The sequence below is a fragment of the Rhea americana genome, unplaced genomic scaffold (genome assembly GCF_003343005.1).
Source record: "Rhea americana isolate MKP2758 unplaced genomic scaffold, rheAme1 scaffold_149, whole genome shotgun sequence".
Lineage (NCBI taxonomy): Eukaryota > Metazoa > Chordata > Aves > Rheiformes > Rheidae > Rhea > Rhea americana.
In genome coordinates this window covers 2333101-2359858 of record NW_028185583.1, presented here as the reverse complement: position 1 = coordinate 2359858, position 26758 = coordinate 2333101, and the positions used below count along the sequence as shown (strand labels likewise).

The 26758-nt window shown below is 40.3% G+C and overlaps 1 protein-coding gene across 2 annotated transcripts in view; it reads right to left on the bottom strand.

Moving 5' to 3' along the window:
- Positions 1 to 26758, bottom strand: part of NHSL1 (NHS like 1) — a 92080-nt gene that overhangs the window by 29213 nt on the left and 36109 nt on the right. The window contains exons 1-3 of one of the 2 annotated variants that reach the window (XM_085299294.1): positions 22023 to 22156; positions 19903 to 20055; positions 3032 to 3159 (exon numbers count right to left, since the gene is read on the bottom strand). In XM_085299294.1, the coding sequence (XP_085155420.1) occupies positions 3032 to 3159; positions 19903 to 20055; positions 22023 to 22080 (339 nt within the window). In that variant the 5' untranslated portion in view covers positions 22081 to 22156. Of the gene's footprint in view, positions 1 to 3031; positions 3160 to 19902; positions 20056 to 22022; positions 22157 to 26758 lie in introns of those variants that run through there. The other variant, XM_085299295.1, reaches the window with a different exon arrangement.

Sequence of the window (26758 nt, the reverse complement as noted above, 5' to 3'; positions counted from 1 at the left end):
GTGATATTTCAAGAAGATCTTAACACTAGGAAAAYAGATCCATAGTGAAGGACAGAAAACTTTCCAAGCACTGTCACCAGTAGCGGTATGTAAGAGATAAGAAAAGGAACACTGGTTGCAATACTGTGATGTAAAAGTCAGATAAACCAATTTAATCTCCAACAAACTCAATTAGCATCAGCAGAAATACACTGATGTGGAACTTGGCCTGTGCTCCATTAAGGTAACTTGTAAGAATCAATGTAAGAGTAAAAAGGTAGTTCCATATATTTCATTTTGTATAAGCTATCATTCAGAGACTTCAAGTTTCTGTCTTCTACTTTTGCTTGTTTACTTGTTTTAAACTTGAACTAACTTGCCTGTTTATCCTCAGCAGTTTTCCTTCCAAACAGCGAGTGTTCAGCTTCTCTTAGACCTTTCCCTAAGAATCTTGCTGAACCATGTGTTTGTAGTATCAATATTATCCTCTGGTGGCAGACACTTACCTCCACAAAATAAGAGAATGTTTGTGGATCTAGGACTTTTATTTGCATGACTTAAGCCATGGTTTCATATTATGTCTTCAGAGAAAACAGACAAGTGGAGTATCTGGCTGTAACATATATATTTCTAAGTAGATAATAAAAGAGTAGGGAAAGATGGTTTCCTCTGCAAAATACCATGTACTAAAATACAATTTTTCTGCAAGTTGGCAATTCTATCAATTTAGAATAAAGTTTGCAAACAGTAAATAGCTACTCATTCATTTGTTATCTTGCTGTCCTCGAATTTCAACAATTAAATACTACACACACAGAATTTAAATGTTTGGTTTTTTTGCTTCAAGTAGACAAAGAYGACTACAAAGCTTTTGTTCAGTGGTAAGGAGGTCACATCGTAGGGTCTTGGTGACCCGAGTTTCACATTGTTACTCAAGAACTCTTCTTCTGACACCTGAAAAATGACTGTCTAAGGACACAAGACTTGACATTTTTACCAGTGGGATTATAAATCAAGGTTAGATAGCTGCTTATGGTATGTGTTCATTTAAAACTGAATAAAGTGTAGGTCATTACTTAAAGCAAAGCCAATTAAAAAAAAAAGATACTGGTCAAAGGACACCACARAACACTGAATTCGACAATATGAAGGGGAATCACAGTGCAGTTTTGTAATGGATTAACATCTTTATGAGCTCTAAATAGAAGTTAAGGTTAACGTTCTGAGATAATCAGAAATGTCAAAGACTGTCAGTTTGGCAATTATCTTTCTCTACAGCTCATGCTTGCATCAAAAAAATATTTACAGAAAACTGTTCTAACTTGAAATGGCTATACTTTCCAGGAGGCATAATCAGTTATATTTAAAATTTTCAGAATACACAAAAATCATTTGTAAYACCTTATGCTAAGATTATATTCCATGAAAACTTTAACCAAGATAAGAATTTCACCTCTGAGTCTCTAAGAGGCCTTACAGATGCTAATATGCTCTAAATTCTATTAGGTCTTTTTAAAAAGTGTATTTATATTTTTTAAACGTCACATTAGTTTTACATATGTAGGTGGGTCACAAGCTGTATAGCACTAGCTAGGACAAGTTGATAATAAGTATGTATGTGTGGAAAGTATGTATTATATTAATAGAAACAAACAATCAGTTGATATTTTCCCCAATGCAGATTATAACACCACTGATTTCAGTAAGGTTTTGCAAGTTATCATTAGAATGTATTCCAAGGTATTAATGTGCTTTACATTCTCTCTTCACTGAMAGTGCATACTGCATGGAGCTAGCTAGGATGCTGCAACATTTCCTGCCAAAACACAAACATAATACAATCAAAATCTGGATGAGAGCCTGCATACATAATCACAACGATTTTTATTACATGACTAAAAGACATTGAGGATAGAATTGAAAAAGCTGTGATGGTATCCTTCAAGCTGAGTTCACAGGATCTGCACACTTTGCACAGCAATAGACTTATTTGGTCTTTGCTACAAAGACAAATGTAGTTCAGTAATTACTCAAAAAAAAAAAAACCTAAATAGTGTTACAATCAAGGATATCCTACCTTTCTCTAACCAAACTTCCGTGGCAAAGCATTCTATAATATCTATCTTGAAAATCTCGGGAGTTCTAGCATTTCAGGTTTGGACAGGCAGAGTCTAGAGCAACTTGCTGTCCACCCTAGTACTAGCATTTTAACCCACGGAACCGAGGCTAGACACAGCTTGTGTTTTAGAGCCCATAGGCACAGCAGGAAAAGGTAAGGACAGAGAGGAACTCCCTTGCTTTTTCAGAAATGTTAACAATAATTAACAGCTTTTCCACTGAAACAAATGCTGATAAAAATCCACAAGATRTCTTCACAACCTTCTTAGGATTTTTATTCAACTGTTCCTTCTCTCTCTCCTCTCTCTTTTTATTAGTTTCATTATTTTTTAGATTCTAAGTTAATCACCTTGAGCTGCAGGCATATAAACATGAAGCAAAGTGAAACATAGCAAGTAAACCCAGCATCTACAGGCAACCCTTCTGCTCTTCTGCAACCACTCACGCAAGGGGCCGTGATGCATTAGGACAAAATCTCTACTACTGAAACTGCATAATCATATTAGAGAGCAGTTCAAAATGTGTACGCGTTGCTGTTTGAATATGCTGGTGACTGGTTAAAAGTTCTTCCTGGTACTTTATTWTATATACTTATCAGTTTCAGAACAGCTACCTGCACTGGTGTCTTCTCTCCACAAAATTACCAAACTCATCCTTGCCTTTACATCTTTACTGCACCAGTGGGAATGTTAATTTAAATACACAGCTAAAACTGGGATTTTTAAGAGAAAATCTAACTACAGAAGTCAGATGATTTAAAAGCATTGCAATTCAAAGGATAAACACTTATCTATCACCTTACGATCCTTTAAAATGATCTTATGATCCTTAAAATRATCTTTTAAAAATCCTACCCCATCTGAATAATAAGAATACTGCAGGTAATTAAACTGTACAGTGTATATATTCCTTCCAGCACTTTGCCCCCCATTACCTTTTGTTCAATTTCTTCATAATCATCCTGGTAACTTCCACAGATTGCACTGGAGGAAGAGGAAAAGGTTGGGCCCTGAGAGTAATACTGAGAGCTCCGATAGCCATCCCTCCGCAGTTTGTCACACTCTGTAGAAAGAGACAGGGCAACAGGAGATTAATTTATCRCAAGAGCCAAAACTGATTATAATTGATGTGCAATACACCTACAAAAGTACATTATGTTTTATTGAATATATTTACCATGTGTTAGCATTGTCTTTCCTAAGTAACAGAACACAAAGTTCCTTTGTCTCATCTCTGTATTTTCCTCTCTGTCATATATTATACACATATATTATATACATATGCTTATACACTGCACATACACACGTCACTTAACTCTGGAGCTGACAAGAGCTTCAGAAAGACTATGCAGAGGGGGGAAATYGATTTATTTATTTATTTAAGTGAGGTCTGGCTCAGTGTCTGGACAGATGGCATAATCTTGCAGGATGGGAGACAGAAGCATGTTAGTAACATTGGGGTCTCGTTTGCCAGGCCGGCAGACATCCATTATGTGCCTTACGCTTGAAATGATGATGTTGCTCACTACTCAAGYGCCATCTGCTAAATAACTTTGGCACTGACCACTTGTCTCGTCTTCCTGCCTAAGGAAGAGACCATTTATTGTGACCTCAGAGCAAGGAAAGCAAATTACAAGGAGCTCAAAATCTCACATCACCCTTTGAGCGTGTGCAGAGCTCAGAAAAATTCAGAGTAAACCTGCATCCCCAAAACGGCCACAACTCTAGACAGCACCCCTTTCCCCATCCATCCAAATTTGCCATTAGTGTCTTTCTATCTCTTAATTGATATTCAGTGTGATTGTGCTAAAGAATAACAGACGCTGGAGCATACGGAAAAATTAAATGTTCAAGATGTGGCAACCAAACTGATCTGCCCAGTCAAACTGTTAGCTTTACATTTCCAGAGACAGAAATCTGAATCTGCCGAAGTCAAGGAAAGCCAAAAGGAAAATTAAGTATTTAATACATTTTTATCTAAAAACTGAAATTTCTGTGTAGCATATGAGCACTATCATGACACAAATTGCTTTTGTCATCACTTGCTGCAGAAAGATTTTCTGCAATTGTATCATGTCRATGTCCTTATTTTGATCTCTTTAGTACCCCTGAAAACAGAAAATATGTATTTTTATTGAAGGAAAGATTTTATAGAGACTTTTAYTTGTCAAATGAATAAAGAGAGTTGTAACTTGAAAACTGTAGCATGCTTTCCCTCTGTTATTTTAGATGCCTCCAAGACCAAGATCTGAGGACTCTAAGACAGGTTAACTGACCTACAGCAACCACAGCTCTGCATGACGACTTCATCAACATAGATTCCCCTGTACATGTACATCCACATTAAGCACACAACCTTAGGATTTGGTAGTTAGCCTTCTTTCTCTGTCAGAGCCAGGCACGTGTCCTGGCCTATCTCGTATTTCCCTACAAGGTCAAAAAGGGTACTGTGGCATGAATCTTTTAATTCTCTCTCAATTCAAAGACCAAGGGTAGTGGTGGATTTTGAGACCCATATCAATTACCACATCCCTAAAGCACAGGGTTCATAATCACRTTTACTTGTTTGTCATGCGTTAACATTCATTTCACTGCTGGCATCTGGCACACAGCTGCTGCACTTCAGAACAGGGGTAGGAAAAGGCCTGCCAGTGATCTCAGTCGAACAGAAGCTCCTGCACCTCTCTCTGAAATCTGGCACTGGATCCTGCCAACTCCAGTGCATAACGYTCACAAATGCAAACCACTGATCTGCTGGTTTGCAGGTATTTTGAAATACAAAGCAACAGTGGTAAGCAGCTGCAGCAGAACAAGATTCAGGGAACAAATGAAAAAAGAAGAACAAGTAAAAAAGACTTGGACTTGTGACAGCTTGCTGCACAGCTTAAYGTACTAACTTGTCAACTTAGTCACTATAAGTTTTACTTTCAGACCAGTCACTAATCACTACRTACAAGAGAGCTTAAGGTATATGCAAGAATACACTTGTTTTTCCTCTCGTTCTTGGGCTAAAGCCTACTGGCTACTTACGTGATGCACAGATACTACAGAATGTCCCCAAAGCAATGTAATTTTATGGAACTAGATACATGTACGCTCTAAGATGAATAGCTTTACTTTATCTATTCTCCTAATCAAGGAGACTATGATGATGATGAATAGTGCTTTTCATGAGGCCCAAAGGAGCCCCAAAAACTAGAGAACACAACACTGAAGGTCTCAATTCCAGAGTAAGTTCAACAAGTAGACTGACAATAAAAAACTGACAGTCTATCAAGCTCCTGACATTCACTTGAGCCCAGAACAGATGTTCAGGATCCAAGTAACATCAGAAGCCATTGCAGTGACAGTGTCAGAGAAGCCAATAGAACTGCTACAAATAAAACAAGTGAAACACACCAAAAAGGTTCCTTGTCCTGAAGGACAGCCTTTTTTTTTTTTTTTTTTTTTTAATGTCACAGTATAGCACTTGAGTCCAACAAACATCAGCAGTGGTTTGACGCAGATTTCCTGCATGTTACAACTGATCAGAAGCATAACACAAAGGCAATTATCACACACCACTGAAGCTGCTATAGCTGCCAGACTGAGTGTGGTAAACTTTTCTGTTTAAAGACCATTCTAGTAGGAGTACGCACACATATCTGATCACTATTATAAGGTGCACATCGTCTTCTGGAAGCAATCAGGTTTGTATTTTTCAGATATATGTTTTAATTTATTTATGTGGAAAATACCCAGGAAGGAGATAGAACCACTTACTCAAGGAAAAATTCCAGGCACGGATCCTTTTTCCCAGAAGAGCAGTACCTTTTCCCATTTCCATCACCCCATTATCCAGAGAGGAGCACTGTACACTGAGTTAGTGAAAACGTTCTTACAGTTAAGTATGTTATTTCAGAGATGACTGTACTGAAGCTGAAGAGGAAGATAAGGACACAGCCAGTTCCAGTTATTTACTMTCTTCCATTTAAGATGCAACAATACATTAATGCTAGCAGAACCACAGACACACACTGTCCTGATCCYGGTGGCAGAGCTGCCATTACCCACGTTAGCCAATGCACAAAAACATACAGAGACTTCCCATATTTCTACCCAAGAATTGCCAGGGCAAAACACAGGAGACTGCACTAAGACAGACACAACCACTCACTCCCAAGGATACACTGGACAGATCAACTCAGTAGCACATGCACAATAAGCTCAAAGTATGCTCCAAGCGTTGCATGACCTTGAGCGTATCTGATCTGATCAGTGATGTTTCTGTGGCCCGGATGAACCCGTTCTGTTTACGCGACCAGCCTGGCCGCTCGCTCAGAAAGCGCGGGAGACAGGCACTGCTCAGAGAYTGCCGCGCGGTGGTGCCGCGGCAGGGAGGCTGCGGCCACAGCCTCCTCCAGCCCCCAGCCGCTCCGCAGCAAGGCTGTGGCTACGCGCCCACAGCCTCCCAAGTTCAGTTCTCACTAGGGAAAGCTATACATTACCTTACCCCTTCCCTTCCATGATAGTGAACCATGAAATTTCAAAACCTCCTCTGTATTGTAAATAGTGCTTTAAAATTACTGTGGTCAGACCACGTTATAACTCAATTTATCCCCATTTACGTGGGAAAGTTAAACCCCCTCCTACAGAATCAAACTTTATCCAAGGTCACATTTTGCTCTTTACAGGGTGGTTTCTGTCAAGCACGAAGAAAACACATGGGAAACCTGGTCAAAAACCTTTCAGCAGCTCCCCCATCGGTTTCAGAGTTGTTAGAACAGGATAAATACAACGGGCAGGAGATGCATGAGAGGAGTTTTAAAGTTGTCCGTGTTCAGTACCATTACGTCTGATCACTGCCACATAACCAACCACCCATACGTCCGCTTGGCGTGCTGTTACCGCAGAGTTTGCTAAATCCTGGTATGAGACAAAAGCATGCTGGGATGTGCTCCTCACTGACAACACGCAAGCCGCTTACCACTCTCTTCCCTCCTACTAAACCAGGCAGACAAGACAGGGAATTGGTGGGTAATATCAGCACAACATGTGCCAGAGGCACCTTTAGCACAAGGACTCCACGGAAAGAAGTGCAATTCCCCGCCAGAACTGTGAGCCACAAACACTTGTACAGCTTAATGAGCTTTTCAAATTTTATTATTTTTATTGGCAATACTATCACCTTCTGCAGGACAAGGTCCAAGGATCAGACTCCATCTGAATAACTGGACCTCTCCGGTTTAAACCCTTACAAGCCCCTGTAGCAAGTAGTCAGCCCAAACAAATAGAAACACCGTAAAGGCTTCTCAGTATAGGAGCTCTCTTCATTCTTGCACTAGAAATAGCTCCCATCTCACACTGAATCCATTTGACCCTGAGCTGTTAACACAAAGCAGCAAGTCTTGCATACCTAAGTGATTTACTGCTTTTCAAGCAATTTGAAACTATACTCTTACACTGCAAAAGTCACAAATCACCTGAGTGAACAGAAGGCACAGCACTGATACCTCATTAATTCATTTGACATGGTATTACCGTAGAAAAACAGGATTAACATATATGTTGTCTGCCAAGTCAGACATACACAATGCATTTTCTCAATGTTGAAAGGATTGTTTTTTAGAAAAAAGAAGTGAACGTGTTTGGTCTTTTTCTTCTCCTTCAAGCTATTTTGGTAACACTTCATACCTGCAGAACTGCCTTTCACTAGAACCAGTCACAGGAGCTGGAAAGTTTACATGAAGCAAAATGTATTGCTCCGCCAGCCACACATAGTAGAACCAGTCGAAGACGTWTTTAGTCATTTTCTTAAGTTTTCCATATGTTTTTTCTTTTTATTGTAAATTCCATGTGCAAGACTTATTTTTCATGGGCTTCCTCATAAAACTCTGCTTCGCAGGCATCAGACTCCTCCATATACCTGCCGGCAAGGAAGAAGGGTTCCAGGTGCTAATTTCCTTGACTGAATCCCAGGATCTTGCTGCAAGGTACAGCCCCAGGCCACGGAGTTCTGCCACCTCATTATCCACTAGCCCTCTGGTCTGGTCTCCACACTACAGCAGGCCTGAACTGGCAGCCATCACTTACTAAATTACTCCTAATGAGATTACTTGTGGAAGTAAACATTGCTCATGTGACCACGGCAGAAACAGACCTTAAGCTCAGCACCTGTCTACATCCAAACATACACACTCAAGAGACATCCGTAAGCATTTATGAGACAAGAGTTAAATACAAGGAATCTACTTCTCTGTGTTTCTAAGTAGTTATTAGCAACCAGTAAAAATACTGCTGTCTTGAGAGTAAAACAACAAGATACCCATGTGGACAAACCTGCAGACTTGACATCAAGATTATTTAGACACCTGAAAAGTTCTGATTTGATTCAGATAAGTAGCTACCTACCTAAATACTGGGTAGGTGAAGCAGTGAAAGGCAGCAAGCAGAGACGCAACAGTTCAGAAACATCCAAGTTTGCCCTGGATCCCACAAACAGAACCTCGAGTCAACTGCTAAGATCCAAAATCAAAATGCCAGCTCGCTATGGGCAGTTTCTATGAGCCCTGCATTCAGGGTGCAGCAGATGTGCTGCCCAAAGTTGCAGAAACAGAAACTCCATGGTGCAAAGGGAGAAAGGAAAAGCCCAGAGCATGCTTTGGTGGCCTTCATACCGCTCCCCTGGTGTCTCACTGTAAGCAAGAACAGACAAGTGACAAGCTGACAGCTGGATCCACATGCCTGAAAAGTTATCTCAGCTAAACTCAGGGTGACTTCTTGGCAGAGCCTTTCTTGGCAGAGCCTTTCATGTTGTAACTTGTATTTTGTAGAGCTTTTTTTTTAAAAAAAAAAAAAAAAAAAAAGAGAGAGAGAGAGAGGGGCTATTAATTGCACGAGTCAGCTAAACCGTCAACCACAGAAATTAATCTGCTGACTGATACCTTAGAACACATTTATCCGTTCACTACACATACCACCAGAAAACTGCTCTACTGCCTGAGGTCAAATCTTTTATTTTGTTTTGTTTTGTTTTCCTTTTTAACTTTAAACACTGTAGTCAACCACTTTTTCTATACATACTCACAAAAACCCTTCTTTAAGTCATAACTACAAACACTCTTACTGTATAGTGACTTTTCAAAATGTGCAAATTATACCTAAAAATATCAGGTAGACTGAAGTACAACCTACATGTTTTTCTCATAAAAGTGAATTGATTAAATGACACCTTTGTTACTTTATATACTTTTGCGACTTTAAAGTCACAATGTGTTTTAATAATCACAGTAATATTGTCACTTCTTATTTGTTTGAGAAGAAACCTTTGTCTCAAAGCTGATGAATAATCTAATTCGATTTTCATTTACTTCATGCATATTTTGAATTTATTTTTCCTATTGAGCTGAGACAAGTAGGACCTTGTGGTATAGTCAGGACTAGAGGTCAAAAGACCTAAACTCCAGGTTCAGAATTGCTGTGGTCTCACTAATACCAAGCTAAACACTTAGGGTAAGAGTCAGGCAAGAACTGTACATCCGCAGACAGGCACTATGCTGTCTAAATTTCACATACGTGGCTGCTAAATTCAGAATCTTAATGGATACCTACATGCTGTCTGCAACATGTGGGTATAGCTAGGCACCTTAGAAGRAAGCCAGATAACAAAGAAACAGAGGTGGCTTAACTCTTGTCCTCTTCAGATGAGTAAGAACCAGCACACCAGGTCCAGCACAGGAAAGTCACAAGGCCCTAACAGGGATTATAACATCTCATCTTCTGATGATTTTGTGGTTTTTTTTAATTTAGTATTGCTTAAAGTAAAATGCCTGAAAGCTAAGAAAGTATTTTTCAAGTTGGTATGAATTTTAATTTTTGAGGATAACAACATCAGCCAATCTCCAGCTTTCTACTACTGTGCTGTAAATATTAGACAAAATGGTTGCCACCTTAAAATAAAACACCACAATTGCATTTTGCATGGGACTGATCACACAGGTGTGCATGCAGGCATGCTCTAAAGCACAGGTACCAAACCATGCCCTGCGGAGGGATGCGGCTGCACCTCAGCCGTTTCTAACCTCTATGGAGAAGCAGCAACAAGAGGGCAATTCCAGACTRGATGCGATGCAGAAGTGCAGGTAAATGGGGAACTTTCAGGGAGGTAACCTTAAGATAAGAAGCTTACTGAGGTCAAGAYTGGGACTGTAATTTAAAACTGACGCCGTAGTCCAAAGTTCTCTTTTGCTTACTAAAACTAACATTATTGGCTCTAGCTCTGAGACTTTCACAATTCCCTCATTTGTAAACAGGATAATAATGTAGCGTTGTCTTTCTGTGGAAATGCAGAGCTGTACAAATGCAATCTCCTTTTTGACAAATATCTCATGCTAAATATGACTAAAAAAAAATAAAAAAGAGAGAAGAGTAGTTCAATTTAATTCCAATACAGCATCTATTTTTGTCCCTGAATCTAAATACGAGGCAGGCAGCTTGCTTCTACCACTCTATATTCCTCTCAAGAACTCATTCAGCTTGGATCAAATCCCATTTCCCTTAAATGTATAAATCCCCATATCATCTCCAGAACTTGACTATCACAGGGAGGGCTTCTATATCAAAGCCCTAAAATATGTTGCAAAGCCACAGCAATGATGCACTTGTGTAACAACTGAACTGTAACCAATGCTGACTGTAAAGCAAGTTCACGAACTTCAGCTATGATATATCCAGTGCGCTGTTTTGTTCAGACTCCCATTTTTATGGGTCAGGAATTTCAACAGATGTACTAGGATAACAGCCTAGCTGAAAGATCTTTTGCTCAACAGCCCGATCTAGATGTTTCGGCTAATACTTGTCAGCTTTCACTGATCCATCTACTTTCCCTCTTATTTCCCTAGCTCCTTCCAAAATGTGATTTTATATTCCTATACCTAGATCTTTATTTTTACATCCAATACCTATAGGAAGGCATAAGACAAACCCTGGAGATAGTCAACACYGGTGCCCAACACAGTACTTTCACAAGCAAATGCTATAGGAAGCAACAAGATTTTCATCTACTCCAGGAGGAACATAATCTTTTTCTGAGATAACTTCTTACTTCCTCACAAGTAACAAGAAAGTTCCAAACTTCTCCAGGACTGTCAAAAACTGATAAGTGCATTTCCTGCCTGGAGTAAGCAACCGAGCCAAGCTGCACAGATAACACAGTATCTGTCACTGAAAGCTAAGTTTCCCAGAAGTGAAGGTGCCTTGGGCTTCACAGGATGAAGGTAACCCTAAGGAAGGGCTATCAGACTTTACAATGGAGAAGACTGTTGCATGTCTTCACGCTTCAGAAAAGTCTTATTGAAAGCATCCACATTTATTAATGTTAGACCTACTCTTTCCAAACCACAAGTGCTTTCCCTTTCATCAGGAAAYGCACTGAAATGATAACAAGCCTCCTAGTTAGGTTGGGAAGCCCTGCCTTCCAGAAAAAGCCATCAATAGCCAGCGAAAGGACTTGAGTTATAAAAAAATAATACCATGAAATTTATTGTTAAGAGTGCCTGTACCTGAATGACTAGAACAAGAATATATAGATAATTGCCTTTCCTCCCCGCTCAGATGAATTTTACTTAATAGTTAAAACAGACTGGACCCAGACCAGCTTCCCTCATGTGCTTCAGAGCTCACTGCACAAATGCTTGTGATGCACTAGCATGAGGCAGGACTGGGAGTCATGAAGGGGACCGCATTGCTGGTTTACAAAGCAGCAGTACCAATCTGCACCGCTTTAAAGTCACCCTAAAACTGCACTGTTGAAGTAAAGCAAGCACACAGTTACACCTATTTTAAAGGGTGCCACATCAGACAAGTACTGCTACAGCATGAAAATACCTTTTACAGTGTTAAATGAGCCAATGAATACATTTTGATCATTTCTTTTTTTTCTTTCCTTGCAGCTTTTCAAATGGATAAATTTAATTCCACCCCTATAACCCCAGGTAATCTGTACAATTTACCCATATGAAAAACTTTCTAATGGCACCAAAATGAAATAGCAATTACAAATTGTATTTGTTAACAAGCTGTCACCGGGGAGTGCTCAAAATAATTACCGCCATTTGTCTTGAGTTAATTTAAATTTCTACAGAAGTGTTATTCCACTATGTTTAGTGATGACAAGATGTCATAAGTTTAACAGTTTCTATTTTTTATTCACTTTCTTTTACATGTTTGATGCGGACATTTAAAACAAATTATCTTAATTTTTTTCTCTAGCATTTTTATGGATATTTGCTGGTTTTAGACAACTGAGTGCAGCTGACATAAAAATACCAAAGGGTTTTCTATTGTTTTTCTCCTAGAACACAGTTTCATTTTAACATTAATATTATATACATGCTTGTTTGCAGTGTTTTATAACACTGGTTCAAGGTTGAGATAAAGAGAAAACTACTGACAGTCTGATATTCCTTATGACGGACGTTGCTTGCCTAGTACCGAAACAACTATACCACAAGTAATAACAACGCATATTGCTTTTCTCCAAAGACATAGATTTGAAAAGGGATGAAGTTTAATAACCTTTCAGCCAAATCTTGCTACTGGTTCTGACTTTCGTCATAAAATACTAACAAAACATGTATTAAGCACATTAAGAAAAACAACTTTTAACCCTCTTTTTAACTGGCAATGTTTTCATTTTGTCATGTGTATATGAAGAACATGCAATCAGTCTACACTCAGTCACACTATATGTTTTCAGGTTCAGCACTGCGTTATGTAACTAAACCTAAAAATGAGGAATTTAAATGCTCATCAGTAGCTGAATTTCCTGGAATGAGAGCAGCATTCAAACATGTGAACTGTAGATTCCCACTCAAATTCTGTTTAGTTTCATTTGAATATTCCCTTTTTTAATTCCTTGGTAGAAAGAGCAGTTGCAATATGGAACTTTACCAAAATCATCAAAAGATAAACTATGAATTAATTCAAAAAGAAAAAGACAGGACACATGGGTAGAGCCATGGACACTAAATTGACTATTTAAACTAAAATAATGAGAAATAAGTTGACTTTATTTTCTGATTTTGCAGCTACAAGGCCTTCCCAAACATATGGTCCATCCCAAGCCTTTAATGATCTTTTATTTCATTACATTTTCCAGTTGGTGGGGAGCTCACATCTTGACATCTCTCTGAATCTGAACAAGATCTATTGTTAATATGAAGTGGCTCCCCCTTCTTTGCACCTCTTTAATGAAACACAAGATTATCGTAAGTCTGTAATCTTCTCAGCAGGATTATCAACTAGTAGGGCTGACCCTAATATTACTCATCTGAACAGTGATCAGGCAGATGCACTGCGAAAACAAGGGTAAGCCCATACCTGTCTGGAGGGTCTTCCAGCAAGCCATAATAGAGGCTTTATGAGTAACTACTTAAATCTGCTTTTATTTGACCATGTTAACCAGATGTCTTCTGGAAAACAAATCAAGTATCTCAATCACTGCTGCTTAAATACGTTCCTTGAACTTGGCCAAAGCTAAACAGAAGCTACAGCCAGCCCAATTCAGTTCTTCTGAAGATAAGATGATAACTGAGTCATCACAGACACAGGAACAACAAGCCCTAGACCATGTACAAAGTTTGAATCAACACAACCACACTGGGCTGGGTGCGGGGAAAATGCGCGAAGAACAGTCAGTTGTGTGGAAAGCCTCAACAGCTACAGTCTGGGGACAAAAAAAAAGTACCACGAAAGTTAGCATATTGAGCAGTTCACACTGTTCACAGGGATGCGGTTCTCGTTCCAGATCCAGCACCTCAGAATCCTCTGGAAGAGACAGCCAGGCTAGCTAATAAATAGCTATACGCAACAAAATAGCATCACTGATTTTAACTTGAACTGAGCAGAGACAGCTTCCACAAGATCCTTCAGGTCCTGGCCATCACTCGAAAGCTTGAGATTATTTAAGTTCTGGCAATGTTTCCTCTTGAACATTAACATAGTTGSTTGGTACCTGGAAGTCTTATCTACATTAGCCACAAATCTAGTCACCAAACCTGGTGCAGTTTTCCTGGAGCAGTCCCCTCCCTTACTCCTGTTGTCTCCCAGTTCATAGACATGCAACAACATGCAACAGTGGGGCTTGTCTTCCTCCTCACCCCTCCCCATCACCTTTTCTGTTTAATCAGAAGTGCACTACCCTGCTAATTGCTAGAACTAGAAGAGAATTGTCCCTTGGAAATCAGAGGATACATGCCCTTCACTGCTTCCCATCACTCAAACCGGCTTACACTCAGAATCAAGAATACTTTGGGGAAAACAAAAACAGTAACAAAAAACAAAACAGAACCAAAGAGAGTTCAGATGAAAGCTAGTAAAAAATTTCTTGTTCCTAGTTTTGCAAGACTATCAAAGGTCGCTGCATTTCAAGTTACTTCAAGCTTTCCTTTTAGGATACTGGACCAGCACCTACAAATTCACTCCTAACATTGCAAACCTGCCCAGAACATAGAGAGTAGTAGTTAAACAAAGCAACACCACATCMRTGCTGGTTTCTCCTCAATAMCTTCATTTAATGCCTTATTGCTTGATACTTTCAAATTACAGTTACTAAAGGGAGAATTACTCTCAATTTACTTTTCTTATCTAAATATTTGCATAACTTATCTACTGCTAATGTTGTACTCCTGGCTGAAGACCACCATGCTTCAGACATTTCTTCAGACAAYGAGCCTTTAAACACCATCAGGCTGCAGAGCAACCAGCCAAGYGTATCCATGCACAGTGAAGAGGACTGTTTATGGTACCTAATTTATGGTACTGCCCCCTTGTTTGTAGAGAAACACCTGTTCGATCTCCAGGTCCCACAGACCTAATAAAGTTCTGGGAACCACTGCAATAGGTGGCACTTCCCCATGCTGGCACAGATAATGAACTGCCTTTAATTAATTAATTAATTAATTAATAATTAACGCTGCTCAGAACATTAACCTCCCGTGCTCAGTTACTGTCTGCAACTGATTCAGAGAGTAATAATAATAATACTAAGAAGAAGAATTAATGCTGCTCTGAACAACATTAATCTCCTCCTACACTTAGATACTGTCTGCAGTGGACTCAGAGCCRGTTCAGTCACTCATCAGACACTGGCAACACAAGAACAAACAAATCAAGCCAATCACCGAGCCTTGAAGCAGAGTGCATAGTGTAACAGGATAGGATTTACTGGGGGAGGATCTTGACTCCATGCAGAGCCTCTGCTCTTCTCCCACCCACCTTTTTCATTCTCCCATTTCCACCACTCCCCAGGAGGAAACATGAAGCACAGAGTCACACATGACTCTAGAAGTTTCAATAYTGCTTTCTTTCTATCTGTACATTTGCATATTGGGAAACATAAGGGGACTATGGAAACATGAATAAAATGCCACTTAACATGGGCTCTCCGGAAAGAGGCCGTGAGAGCAGCTTGGCTCCTGAGGGCAGGCTAAGGGTGTCTTGGATGGCAAATGTTTAATATMCAGTATGTCGCCCCATCTGCTCCACTGGCCATTCCAAGATCCCTGCTGCTCCTGAGAGGAAGGGGAGGGGCTATTTTATGCACTAGAAATAAAACATTTAAAAATAATGCTATCAATCACCAYAAGTAGAGAACTGCATCATTTTGTAAACATTCATAAAACACTGCAATGATATGAAGTGCAGCTGAATTCGCTCATCTGCTCAAACCACCAAATTAAGCCACTGAGAGCTTCCTTTTAAAAATACAGTTAAGTAGTAATGCAGTCTGTGCTAGACATTTTCAAACATTGATTTCAGTCAATAGCAATTTTAGATTTTAATAAAGTTGCATAAAGCCATCTCAGTTCTTGAGAACAGATATAAATACTGCATATCGAAAACTTTCCAATTTCAACAYGTTTCATTTTCTAATTCAGATTACTGGAAAACATTGCTTTTTAACACTTCAGATGGCATCTAAGCATGCATAAATAAGCATAATAGCTTTCTCTCAGTTATGAACAAATTTGAATGTAAGATCTCACCGTTCGTACATGAAAGATGCTTGGAAAAGTACAGTATTTTTGCTTGACACCAAAAAGATGATAGTTCATAAGTCAATCCCCTKTACAACATCTACTCTCACATGCTGCTTGCAGTTCCACAGTGCAATGAGCAGAAGAGATTTCAATATATAACATACATAGTAAAATAATAAACTGAACAAGAGATAAGGAAAAATGTCTTCTTCCTCCAAACACAGCACACCACTTCCTGAAAAGATATGTAAAGCATAGGGATATCAGCAGGTAGGGTACTTGATTACTCTTCTGAGTTTAGATAGCCTACTTCCTAATGTCTTTTGCCCCTAAATTTTTTTCTTAAGCAAACCTAAGAATAAGCACTGATCATTTTTTGCCCTTTAAGAACAAAAGTTTATTTGAGACAATGGATAGATTCCTATTCACTTCATCAATTTTTCTAGTTAGATCTATAGTGTTAAAAAATTGCCAAGCTGTTAATATTGTACCAGAATAAATAGGTTTGACCTTGCATTATTTTAAAAGCTAGTCTGCATTTTATCTGGTTATTATGTGGGTGAGTGTTAGAGAGCACCTTGACAGCTACAAAAAACTTGCTTCAATTATTTTGAAATATTGTATAAATTCAGTATCTTAACAAGCAGCTTAATAGTTGTTGTGCTACTATTACTTTTAACCTAATAGTCTTATTTCTCTCATTCACTGGGGCAACAATGAATATAACAACAAAATAATCAGTAATTTGCAATCATGCTGCTATGCATCAGCAATGGTATTGTCAGATTTCACAATCCAAACAAGAATAGGCTGGGAAATTTTCAAATAGATGAATTTTAACGGCCTAAACTACAGCTACTAATAATTCAGCTCTCAGAATTGTATTATCTGGCTGAAAGGGACCTCTCAAGGTTCTCTTCCTTCACTCCCTCCTCTAAAGGTAGGATCAAATACATGCAAATGATTTCTGACTGCTGCTTTTCCAACTTGTTCTTTAAAACCTCCAATGATTGCACAGCTCCAACAATTTCACTGCTTCAGTAACCTTACTGTTAGGAAGCTTTCCCTATTATCAAATTTAAATACTTCCTCACTGCAATGCAAGTCTACTAGATCATCTCCAAAAGAAAAGTTTCCAGCTTTTTGTTTTGTTTTACTCCTTTCTGCTCAGCAAACACTGGTGGAGAACATGGGCATCCTCTCTGCCGCTTCTGATACAGCAAGTGTGGTGCACTTTGTCGTTTGACATTGGTCATTCCCACCATCTACCCAGCAGGTCAGACCACAGGGAGCTGTTCTACGGCCCCACACTTCATTTCAATGAATTCATCTGAAACATCAAAAAGACATCAAAATGCAAGCTTCATCATGAGGCCAAGAAACGTAGAATTAAAGTTCCTATACTAGCCAAGCTGCGCTTGCATGACTTCCTTAAGTCTTCTATAATCGCCTAGTGCTCAGGCTATTTATTTTCTATCCATTAGTAAGCTTTGAAAAAATCTGTCTTTTCAAACGCAGCAGGGGGACGTAGTTAGTAGTAGTCACAATTAATTTATAATTTCTGCAGCACTWCTATACTAACTGAAATTCAACTCAGGATACAGTATTTTTTACCTCTTCCTCCAAATGTGACCAGAAGTGCTGGTGTCTTCTTCCTAAGCTCACAGAGCTTGCTGAAGCAGTCGCAGAATAAAATCGATAGAATTTCAATCAGTGCATCTGCTACTACTCAGGCGCCCCTCGAGGCAATGATGGAATTACTGAWAGTGGTGTTAATTTCACGCTGTAGCTATTCAGGGCAGCTAAAGGCCACAGCAAGGAGGTGTTGCCAAACCGTGCTAAAGCAAGAAATGTGGCCCAAGAAAAGAATTTGAGGCAGAGGAAAAAAAAAAATAGCAGTTTTGTTCACCATGGCAGCAAGTTGGGTTTTTGATGAAGGTATCATCGTTTCCGCTTTCTCCTTCTCTCTCAACTACTACCAGGCCCTGAAAGCATGATCCTGATATTCAGTTCATTACCAAGGAGTCCTGTAGCATGTGTTCAAGCCAGTTTGTTTTTCCACAAGTGTCTAACTGTCAGGTTTTAGTAGTATCGAATAGTTATTGTTTTATAAAGAAAAGTAGCTGCAGAGAAAGATCCCAGCAGATATAAATAATTTTGAATGAGTACACTGGGGGAAGCAGCATATGATACTTGCTTTTACACAAATAAGATATAAATTTATTRAACTAAATATGAAACAGCAGAAGATATAATTTCAGTAAAACACAAGAAAACCAAAGCAGCAGTATTCTTTGATAATGGTCCCAAATAGAGAACAGAAAAATAGAAAAACAAGTAGTTAAGGTTTAAAAAAGCTAACTAGAGTTAGCTACAAAGAGYTTTCTTTTCAATTTAAAGCAGGCAAATATCTTTCTTTTTGTAAAAAAACTGATAAGTGTGCCTGTGTGGGAACAGTAAGCATTAATGCTAAGTGCTGCACAAATGCACTATTCCAATAAACACAGAGGACACACAGGCTATCTGCTGAGCCATGCATGAGCTAGTAACAGCGGCTGTCAAGATCGCCCTATTAAATTACAGCAAAAAGCATCTAGGAAGAGATGGTGAAAAATCAATTAACTAGAGAAATAGCAAGAAAAATAAAATACAGTAGTCAAACTCTCTCCATTCAGATTATTCTCCAATAAAAGTTTCCTGTGTGCTTACAAAGCAGAAACAGTGCCAAGCAAACAAAATTAGCATTTCTCTCAGACCAGGTTCCCCTTGTAAAGTATCAAGTACCTGCTATTCCTACTAAAACAAAAAGGACTTGAAGCAAGTTTTCTCTTTGCAGGGCAAACCCCTTTATTAATAATCAGTTAAAAGAAAAACCTATATTAACATTTTCCAAAACACAGGAACTATGCTGCAGTTTCTAACTTTACTTTTGGCCCACAGACTTTTGAAGTCCTCCCCACTGCCTGCCTCTGTCCCCATGACTGTAGTAATAAAACACAACACATCCCATGTCAGACTGCCTGGATACACCCCAATGAAGTTAGAAGTCAGCACTAGACAGGCGGTTCAACGAAACAAATTAACAAAGTTCTTGCTTTTTCAGTTCTATCCTAAAATAGACCTCATTCAAACTTCCAGGGGATTTCTTAATTCTTACCTATAACCTTAGAAGCAGCCTGCATGTGGCTGTCTGCATAGAGCTCTCAATAATACCTGCACACCTCCCAGCAGATGCAAGTGTACAAACTAGCCCTTAAAAAAGCACCACACAGTCCTGTAAACAGCAGTTACGCTTCTGCTAAAGTCCTTGTGAGTTCCCTGCTCCCATTTTCCCTTCTTTGCTTTCAATACCCTTTCTGCCTTTCTCACACATAGCCATGATGCGCAACAAAGGAAATTGCTGAATGAAACACCTCTGATTAGGTTCTTGCTCCAGAATATAAATGCAGTAATTTAATACTTACTGAAGTTGAAGGTGCCATTTTTTAAATACTCCAAAGACCTAAATGCAAATGCCCCAAAGACACCATGCTTTCCATCCTTCCGCTCTAGAGTGCTGTCAAGCAGTAGATTTCTTCATCTCTTGACAGCAAGAAACAAACAAACAAACAAACAAACTCCCCTCCCCAAGTATCTATCAGTAAACCTCATTCAGTGTTCCTAATATGTGTTGCAGGTAGAAGAATGTGAAGTTTCTTCTGGAGCCCAGGAATTTGGATACATTTGCTAAAGACAATGGCAAAAACTACTGCCCCTTTAGGACACTAGTATCAGTAGCAGCATCTCACCTCTCAGTACTGACTTGAGGTTCAACTTGGCTTGTCGGTGCAGGTCCTCCACACAAGGTGGTCTTGAAGAAGGCAGGAACACATTTTCCTGCTGGTGCCATGGAGCAGTGTAGTGGACTGTCCATCTACTCTCTTCATCTAGGTTGGAAACGGCTGCAAAGAGACAATAATTAGAAAATTAAATGCTATTGTAGATAACTATGCCACGTAACCCCACCCATAAACGTGTCAAGCATCTTAAAATCAAGCAGGCTGTTTGATTCTGTTCTCATATCAAAAAGCTCTCCAGAGCCTCACTTCCATGATAGTTAAAAACCCTCTCATATCTAGCCTAAACTTAGTCTTCTGTGTTAGGCAGGAAACTTTTCCCTCTTCCCCTGTTTACATTGCTGTGGTATTTACAGTGAACTTACTATTCTATTTTCCCCCTTAGAACACCTAGACTTCTCAAACAAAAAACAGTTTTCCACTCCCATGATCACGCCAGGTGCTGCATGCTGAGGATGATTTCTTCCTTCTCAAGGGCAATCCCAAGAACACAGCGGTCGCCACGAGAGACTACCACCGATTCACTTTTATCACCAAATGATCTTTTCTGACCTCATGGGTAACACAAACCAGGGATAAAAATCCCATCGAAGCCAACAAAGTAGCCACTTTACACCACTATGAGTGCAAAGCAGATTCTGACAACAGCAACTCGCTGGGCAGAGCGCAAGAGCGCTGGAGGAGGTCTGCATCTCCTCTCGGCCGATACAYACAGGAAAATAAAATACTGACCCGGTTCAAGTTCAAAGTTCCCTACAGACTACAGTCTAGCAAGGAGGCAGCCAAAGCACATAATTCTGAGATTTGTTTATCATCCACGTTTCCCGGGAGATAGCCATTACCTTCTGCTCAAAGTTTACCACCAATAAAAACTTTTACGGCTGAACGGCCTTATCCCTTCGCCCTGTAATAACAGGCAAAGGGCAGCTGGGGGTCGAGTTTTACGACCCCCCCCCCGGGCCCCGCGTGGCCCTCGGCCAAGGCGCAGCGGCGCAGCTCCGCGCCCGCCCGCCGCAGCGYGGAGCGGGCCGCGCAAACTGAGGCGTTTCCCCTCCCGTCGGCTGCCCAAAAGGACTCGTATCTGCAGGGATCCTTTCAGACGGAAACAAGCCACAGTAAACAAGCCATCTTCAAGACTTATCTGTGACATGCGCTCAAAGCTTCTTTTCTCCCCACAGAACTTTTTCGGAGGGGAAATTCCTTCTTCAGAAAAGGTTTTCCAAGCGCCTTGGTTGGTCTCTACATCTTTAAAACGGCTTGGTCCTGCATCCTCTCCCCACCTGTACCCAAGTCCTTGGTGCTGGCTGCACCAATGCATCCACTACAAGGCTGCTTTTTCCGTCCTTTTTCAAACAGAGGTCAAATCTAAATCAAAGCACACTGGTAAGTCACCACCAACCTGGTTATAGCATCAACCACCCCCGCTTTTACAAAAAGATGAAGGGAGCACAGGTCGTCGAGAAGGAGCGCAAGGAAACACCAGCCTGGACCTCACTGTCCAGTTTCAATCCTGACGGACCAAAACCTAGGTTACCACTTCTCACAGCATCAGTCAACAAAAGGATGTCAAAAGAAAYGTTGCACCTATTTATAAGCTGCTACCTCTAATGAATTAAAAGAATCTCCATCTTAATGAATGAAAAGATGAATCACAATRATTTTATAGACACTTTAAAAATAATAATTAAATAAATAAATAAAAAACACGAACGAGTCCCAGAACCGTGCCTGAGCCCAGCCCGGAGYAAGCCTCATGGATACGGCTGTCACCGACACAGGTGACACCCCCAACTACTGAGCTGCTSATTTTACCCAGAAAAGTTTTCCTTCTTCAAAGCCAGAAAGACAAAGGGCTTCAAAAAAGAGATGACAACAACGCACTATCCCAAAGCAGACGTCCTAAATCATTTCCCAATGCCGCCTCTCCACATTACACACTGTTCAGTTGAAAAGAAAGCGACATAAACCCTGAAAAAAGGCTTCTATAAAGCAGCATAAAAGCCTGGCTGAACTGGAGTTTCCTGCGGGACTCTTACCTCCCCGAAAGACAGCAAGCCCACAAAACTACTTACTCTTTCTCTTGAAAAGTTTGATGAGCGATTTAAGCTTTGTGTTGATAAAAACCACCATTTCCAAAGTGTTTAACTGCGGTCCTGGAGTTTAGATTCCATGAAAAACAGGAGTTGAGAAAGGTGACTGGTTTTCAGACTGCTCCTGCTCAGACTCTGCACATTAGATTTCTCTTTCTCACACTTCTCCCCCCCTTTTTTTCTTAAATCACAACTTAAAATCCGCCCAGATTGTACTGATGCATGAAACCATTTACAATTCTTTAATCTGAATTCCTTCTCCTCAGATGTAGTCTTGTGGGCTGAAAGCAGCCAGTTTCAGCATGCAAAACAGGAAAGAAGGGGGAAAAAAAAGAAAAAAAAAAGGGAGGAGGGAAGGCAAGTTAATCGTTATTCACGTTTGCACAGGACAGGCTTTTTCGTTAATTGTGCATTTATTCAGTAGTTCTTCTTATCTTGTCTTCCCCTCGCCAAGTTTGACTGCTCCACAAAGACAGAGTTTTGCAGGTGATTTCTTTTCTCCCCATTGCTCTACGGGGCTCTTCCACACCCCTCCCTGTGGAGCCGAGAGGGATGCAGCCACCTTCCCGTCCAGCCTTTGTACCTCCCCGCCTAATTGCCAGGCGATGGCATTTCAACTGCCTGGGACAGCGAAGCCTTCAACTATTGTCCTCCGAACACGCCCCCAGACCCTCCCTCCCTCGGCACTACAGGAAACAGCCAGGAGCAGCAAGGCACTACAATAGAGTCTCCTTGGGGTTGTAAATGAGAGTTGCATTTTCGTGCAAATCAGGATGCCCTCCTTTCCCACCACTCCCATCTTCCCCTCCTTTTTCTTTTCTTTTTTCTTCTTCTTTTTTTTTTCTCTCACTCCCACTTTATTAATGACCTACGAGCTGCATTTTAATTGGCCACAACATGTAGTCTTTTCTTTGTATTGCCTTCCCTTCCAGATACACTTCTCCTCCCCCCCCAGCAGCTCCAGACAATCACAATGATTAAATCAGCCCAGCAATTTCAGTCTGTAACATTCCTAGTTTATACTTATTAGCGTCAACTCGGACTAGCTATATGGAAAACAAAATCAAGTTATTTCTGTCTAATAAAGAACCTGTTATTCATCAAATGAAGCTTGCGCAGAGACGAAACAGCACGACTTTGAGATGCACATTATATCTCCATGCCTTTAAAAAAGGCTGCACAGAGGTCCACAGCCATCCTTCTTAGAAATGAACTGCAATTTTGCAGAGTTGAAGAGAAAATGCTAGGCACCAAATCGACGTGCTCAGCAGGGCATGTCCTTCACACAGTGTTACCACTCGAGAAGCAAGCCCTCCCCTCGCAAAGCAAACCTGAGAGACTGCCTCGGGTTARCAATGAACAAGATTTTTCCTCAAGGAGAAAGAAAAATGTCCTCAGCAGGGGTCTTGGACTGACCGCGAAGCTGCAGCAGGTTCTAGCCTCTGGAGTGCAGCATGCCAAAAGCAGACGATCCACGGAAACACTTCAAGTTTCATCAAATTGCTGAGACTCAGCACCGTGCAAAGCAGAAACACATGTAGCTCCTCCCTCACTSTTTGAGCACATTATCAATATTTTGTGGGTATTCTGCAGATCCAGCGACTTCACAGTTACAGCATGGGATTGATCCCCAAACTGCCATAAGCAACTGGACTTTGCAGCAGCTGCACGTTTCATCTGTCTCACCAGTGTTACTGGGACACAGGTTCACCTGCTTACAGGGTACAACGGTGGGAAGGCACCTCTGCTTTTGCACTGATTTCCAACAAGCAGCTTATACAAAAAATGACCATGGCCTCAAATTACTAACAAAATCATCCTTCTTCAGTATACTATTCTGTTTCACACATGAGAGGCTTGAAATTGTTGCCTTCCTCTGCGCAAATTCACAGTAGTTCCTCTTCCAACTGAAAGGCACGCCCTTTTCCTAAAAAACCGCCAACAGCAACAGAAAAGGCCTCTGCCAATGTGATAAAAAACCAGGCTGATTAGGCAGGCACCTAGCACAGAACAAACCTGCACAGGCAAAGGAGAGAATGCACTGACCAGTGCTACAAAAACCAAACTTTTTGGAGAACGCCTGTCAGGTCCATTTTTAAAGCAATCCATCTAACTRGCATTTACAGACTAAACTGCAGGGAAAATAACTGTGAAAGAGTAATTAAAAAAAAAAAAAAAACTTGATTCCATAGTTCTAAAACGTGTCTTCCAGAGACACTACTCCTGAAGTCAAAGCTAAGGAAAAGCAAGTCTGTGGAGTATGCCACTCGCTATAGAGTTTTGCAAACTGTACTGAAAAGAGTTTGTATTTCATAGTTCCTTGGCAGTTCTATAATTGGTGGTAGGTACTAGTTTTAGGAGGAGTGAACTTTGAAACGTGCAGCAAAAATTACAAACTTTTAGGTGACACAGTCTAAGTCTGACCTTCCAAAGAAACACTCCAAGTAAGGAACGTGAACTATCTTCCTTAGGTGCTACTATCTGGGTTACTTGAATCATGATTAGTCMTTGGGAAAATTATGCCACATTTAATGACTTTTGTGATCTTTAACACCACACAACTCCTGACAATACTACTTAGAATTAGAAGAATATCACATATATAATAATACCCTCTTTAGAATTTTGCATTATCCATATTCCATTAACAACATTTTTAAACAMCTACTTGCCGGACACACTGGGGTGGTAAGTCCAGGATTACTCTGTTTTCAGCTCCAGCAGCGTTGCCATCACGGAGCAAACACAAGGGACATGTGCAAGTGAAACCTTTAGGGCAGCCTCATAGTGGCAGAGGGTTCACAAAGCCCCAGGACTCAGGGCTTCATTCCCATTTCAGGATCCCTTGTGTACCGACATGATTCTCCAATGCGGAGGCACAATTACTCCACACTGGTAACCAACAACGYATAAGATATCGTCTGTCTTTCAGCATTCCCCTTCTGCTCCCGCCTTCACTGTAGTCACGCCGATAAAGAGATCAAACATTAAAAATCAGTCCCATAAGCGGATGACTCAAAGAAAACACCAGTGGGCTATTTGTCTCTGCATCACTCAGTCTGCACTAGGTCAGCAATAACCTTCCCCTCTTCCCTACTAGAAGCAAATTCAGGAGCTTCTGTGAAATTCAGCATGTCGTCTCAATCCACTTCCCCCACCACAGAAAACCATCATTTTTATCATCTTTGATGTTATGCTCATTTCTCTTAGGATTGAAATAAGCATGAGATAARTCTACTTCTCCACGGGCAGTGTCTCTAGATTTAGAAAACTTACACTGTATCACTATGCAACAACTAAAGGACTTCAGCCTCCAACATTGCCAATCCAGCAGTCAAAACCACAAAATCCCTAATATTTACTTACTAGAAAAATTTTAAAAGTTTGCCACAGTTGCCTAAAACATCATTAACTGCAGATGTCTATGTACTGTAATGTTAGCTCTTTAAAAACAAATGACTCTGAGATTGKTAGTGGATGTGGGAGACCGCTCTGCAGCAGACTTCTGATTTTATCTTGCACAAGATACCCAGAGTCTCAGTTTTTACAGCCTTAAAAAACAGGGATTGTACTAATTTGCCATCTCACACAGACACTACCACAAAGAATACAGAAAATACTGAGATACTGCCAGCAAATGCTGATTCTGATTACTTACTGAATGGGATTGTTAATTAAAAATGTTTGGCCCCATAATAAACTCCTTCCTGACTAACAACAATTCAGCGACTGAAGCAAGGAAAAGAGAAGAGGCACAAGATGCAGTGCCAAAGACCACGCTCAAAGCCATGAATTTAGGAGACRGTATTATTAGCAAAACTGTGTCTGTTTTTCACTTTCTTTTACAGCAGCTTTTAATCCCTGACTAGTTAAACTGTTTTCTTCTCCTTTTCCCTGACAAACTTAGTTGTGCTAGTTTTGCTTACAAGCCTACCATTAATGTTGCAAGAGCAGCACCGTAGTTTCTAGTAAAGACCACATACATCCTTGACAGGCAGAGGAGAATAGAAGATGAGTGATGACTTGCATATGGACCGCTTGAAACACTGCAGCCRTTCCTTCAACTCCTTGCCTTTCTCTGCCCTCTTTAGAGGGAGGTTTCCAGCTGACCTGTTCTGTGACAACCATCTGGGACAACCACCCCTTAACATTCACAGCAAGATAAAATGGTGGCGCCTGGGCAGCAATCTGGAAATATTCAGCTTCCACAGGAATGTTTAAAGCTGGCCACTGGGGCGGTATTCTTCTGTTGAACTCTTATTCACAGCCTAATGCCCAGAAYCTCTCCCCCGCACTGCCAGTCTGTTGAAGGAACTGAGGCTTTGAAAGCCAAATGTTGGAAGCACACATATTCAGGTTGTTCATAAACACACATTGCAGAGTGCCCAGCAGCAGCACCTATGGCAACTGTAAGACATGTTACAGAAAACTCTGTGCAATTAATCAATCAGTAAATCAATGGTTTTCCTTAATGCTACTGCTCGCTAGCCTACGGAGATTTTTTAATATCAAACTCTGAAAGGATTCAGTAAAAAAATAAAGTACAATGATAGCTAAAACAATACATTCCTCCTCCCCACACAAATCCAGGAATTTTACCACTTATTTGCAGGAAGGAATGATGAGTCCAAGACCCAAGTTCATGCAATGAATGAAACAAACTGCTAATAGAAGGTGTATCATCAACTCAAAATTTGAACTTTATATTGTAAGATTTA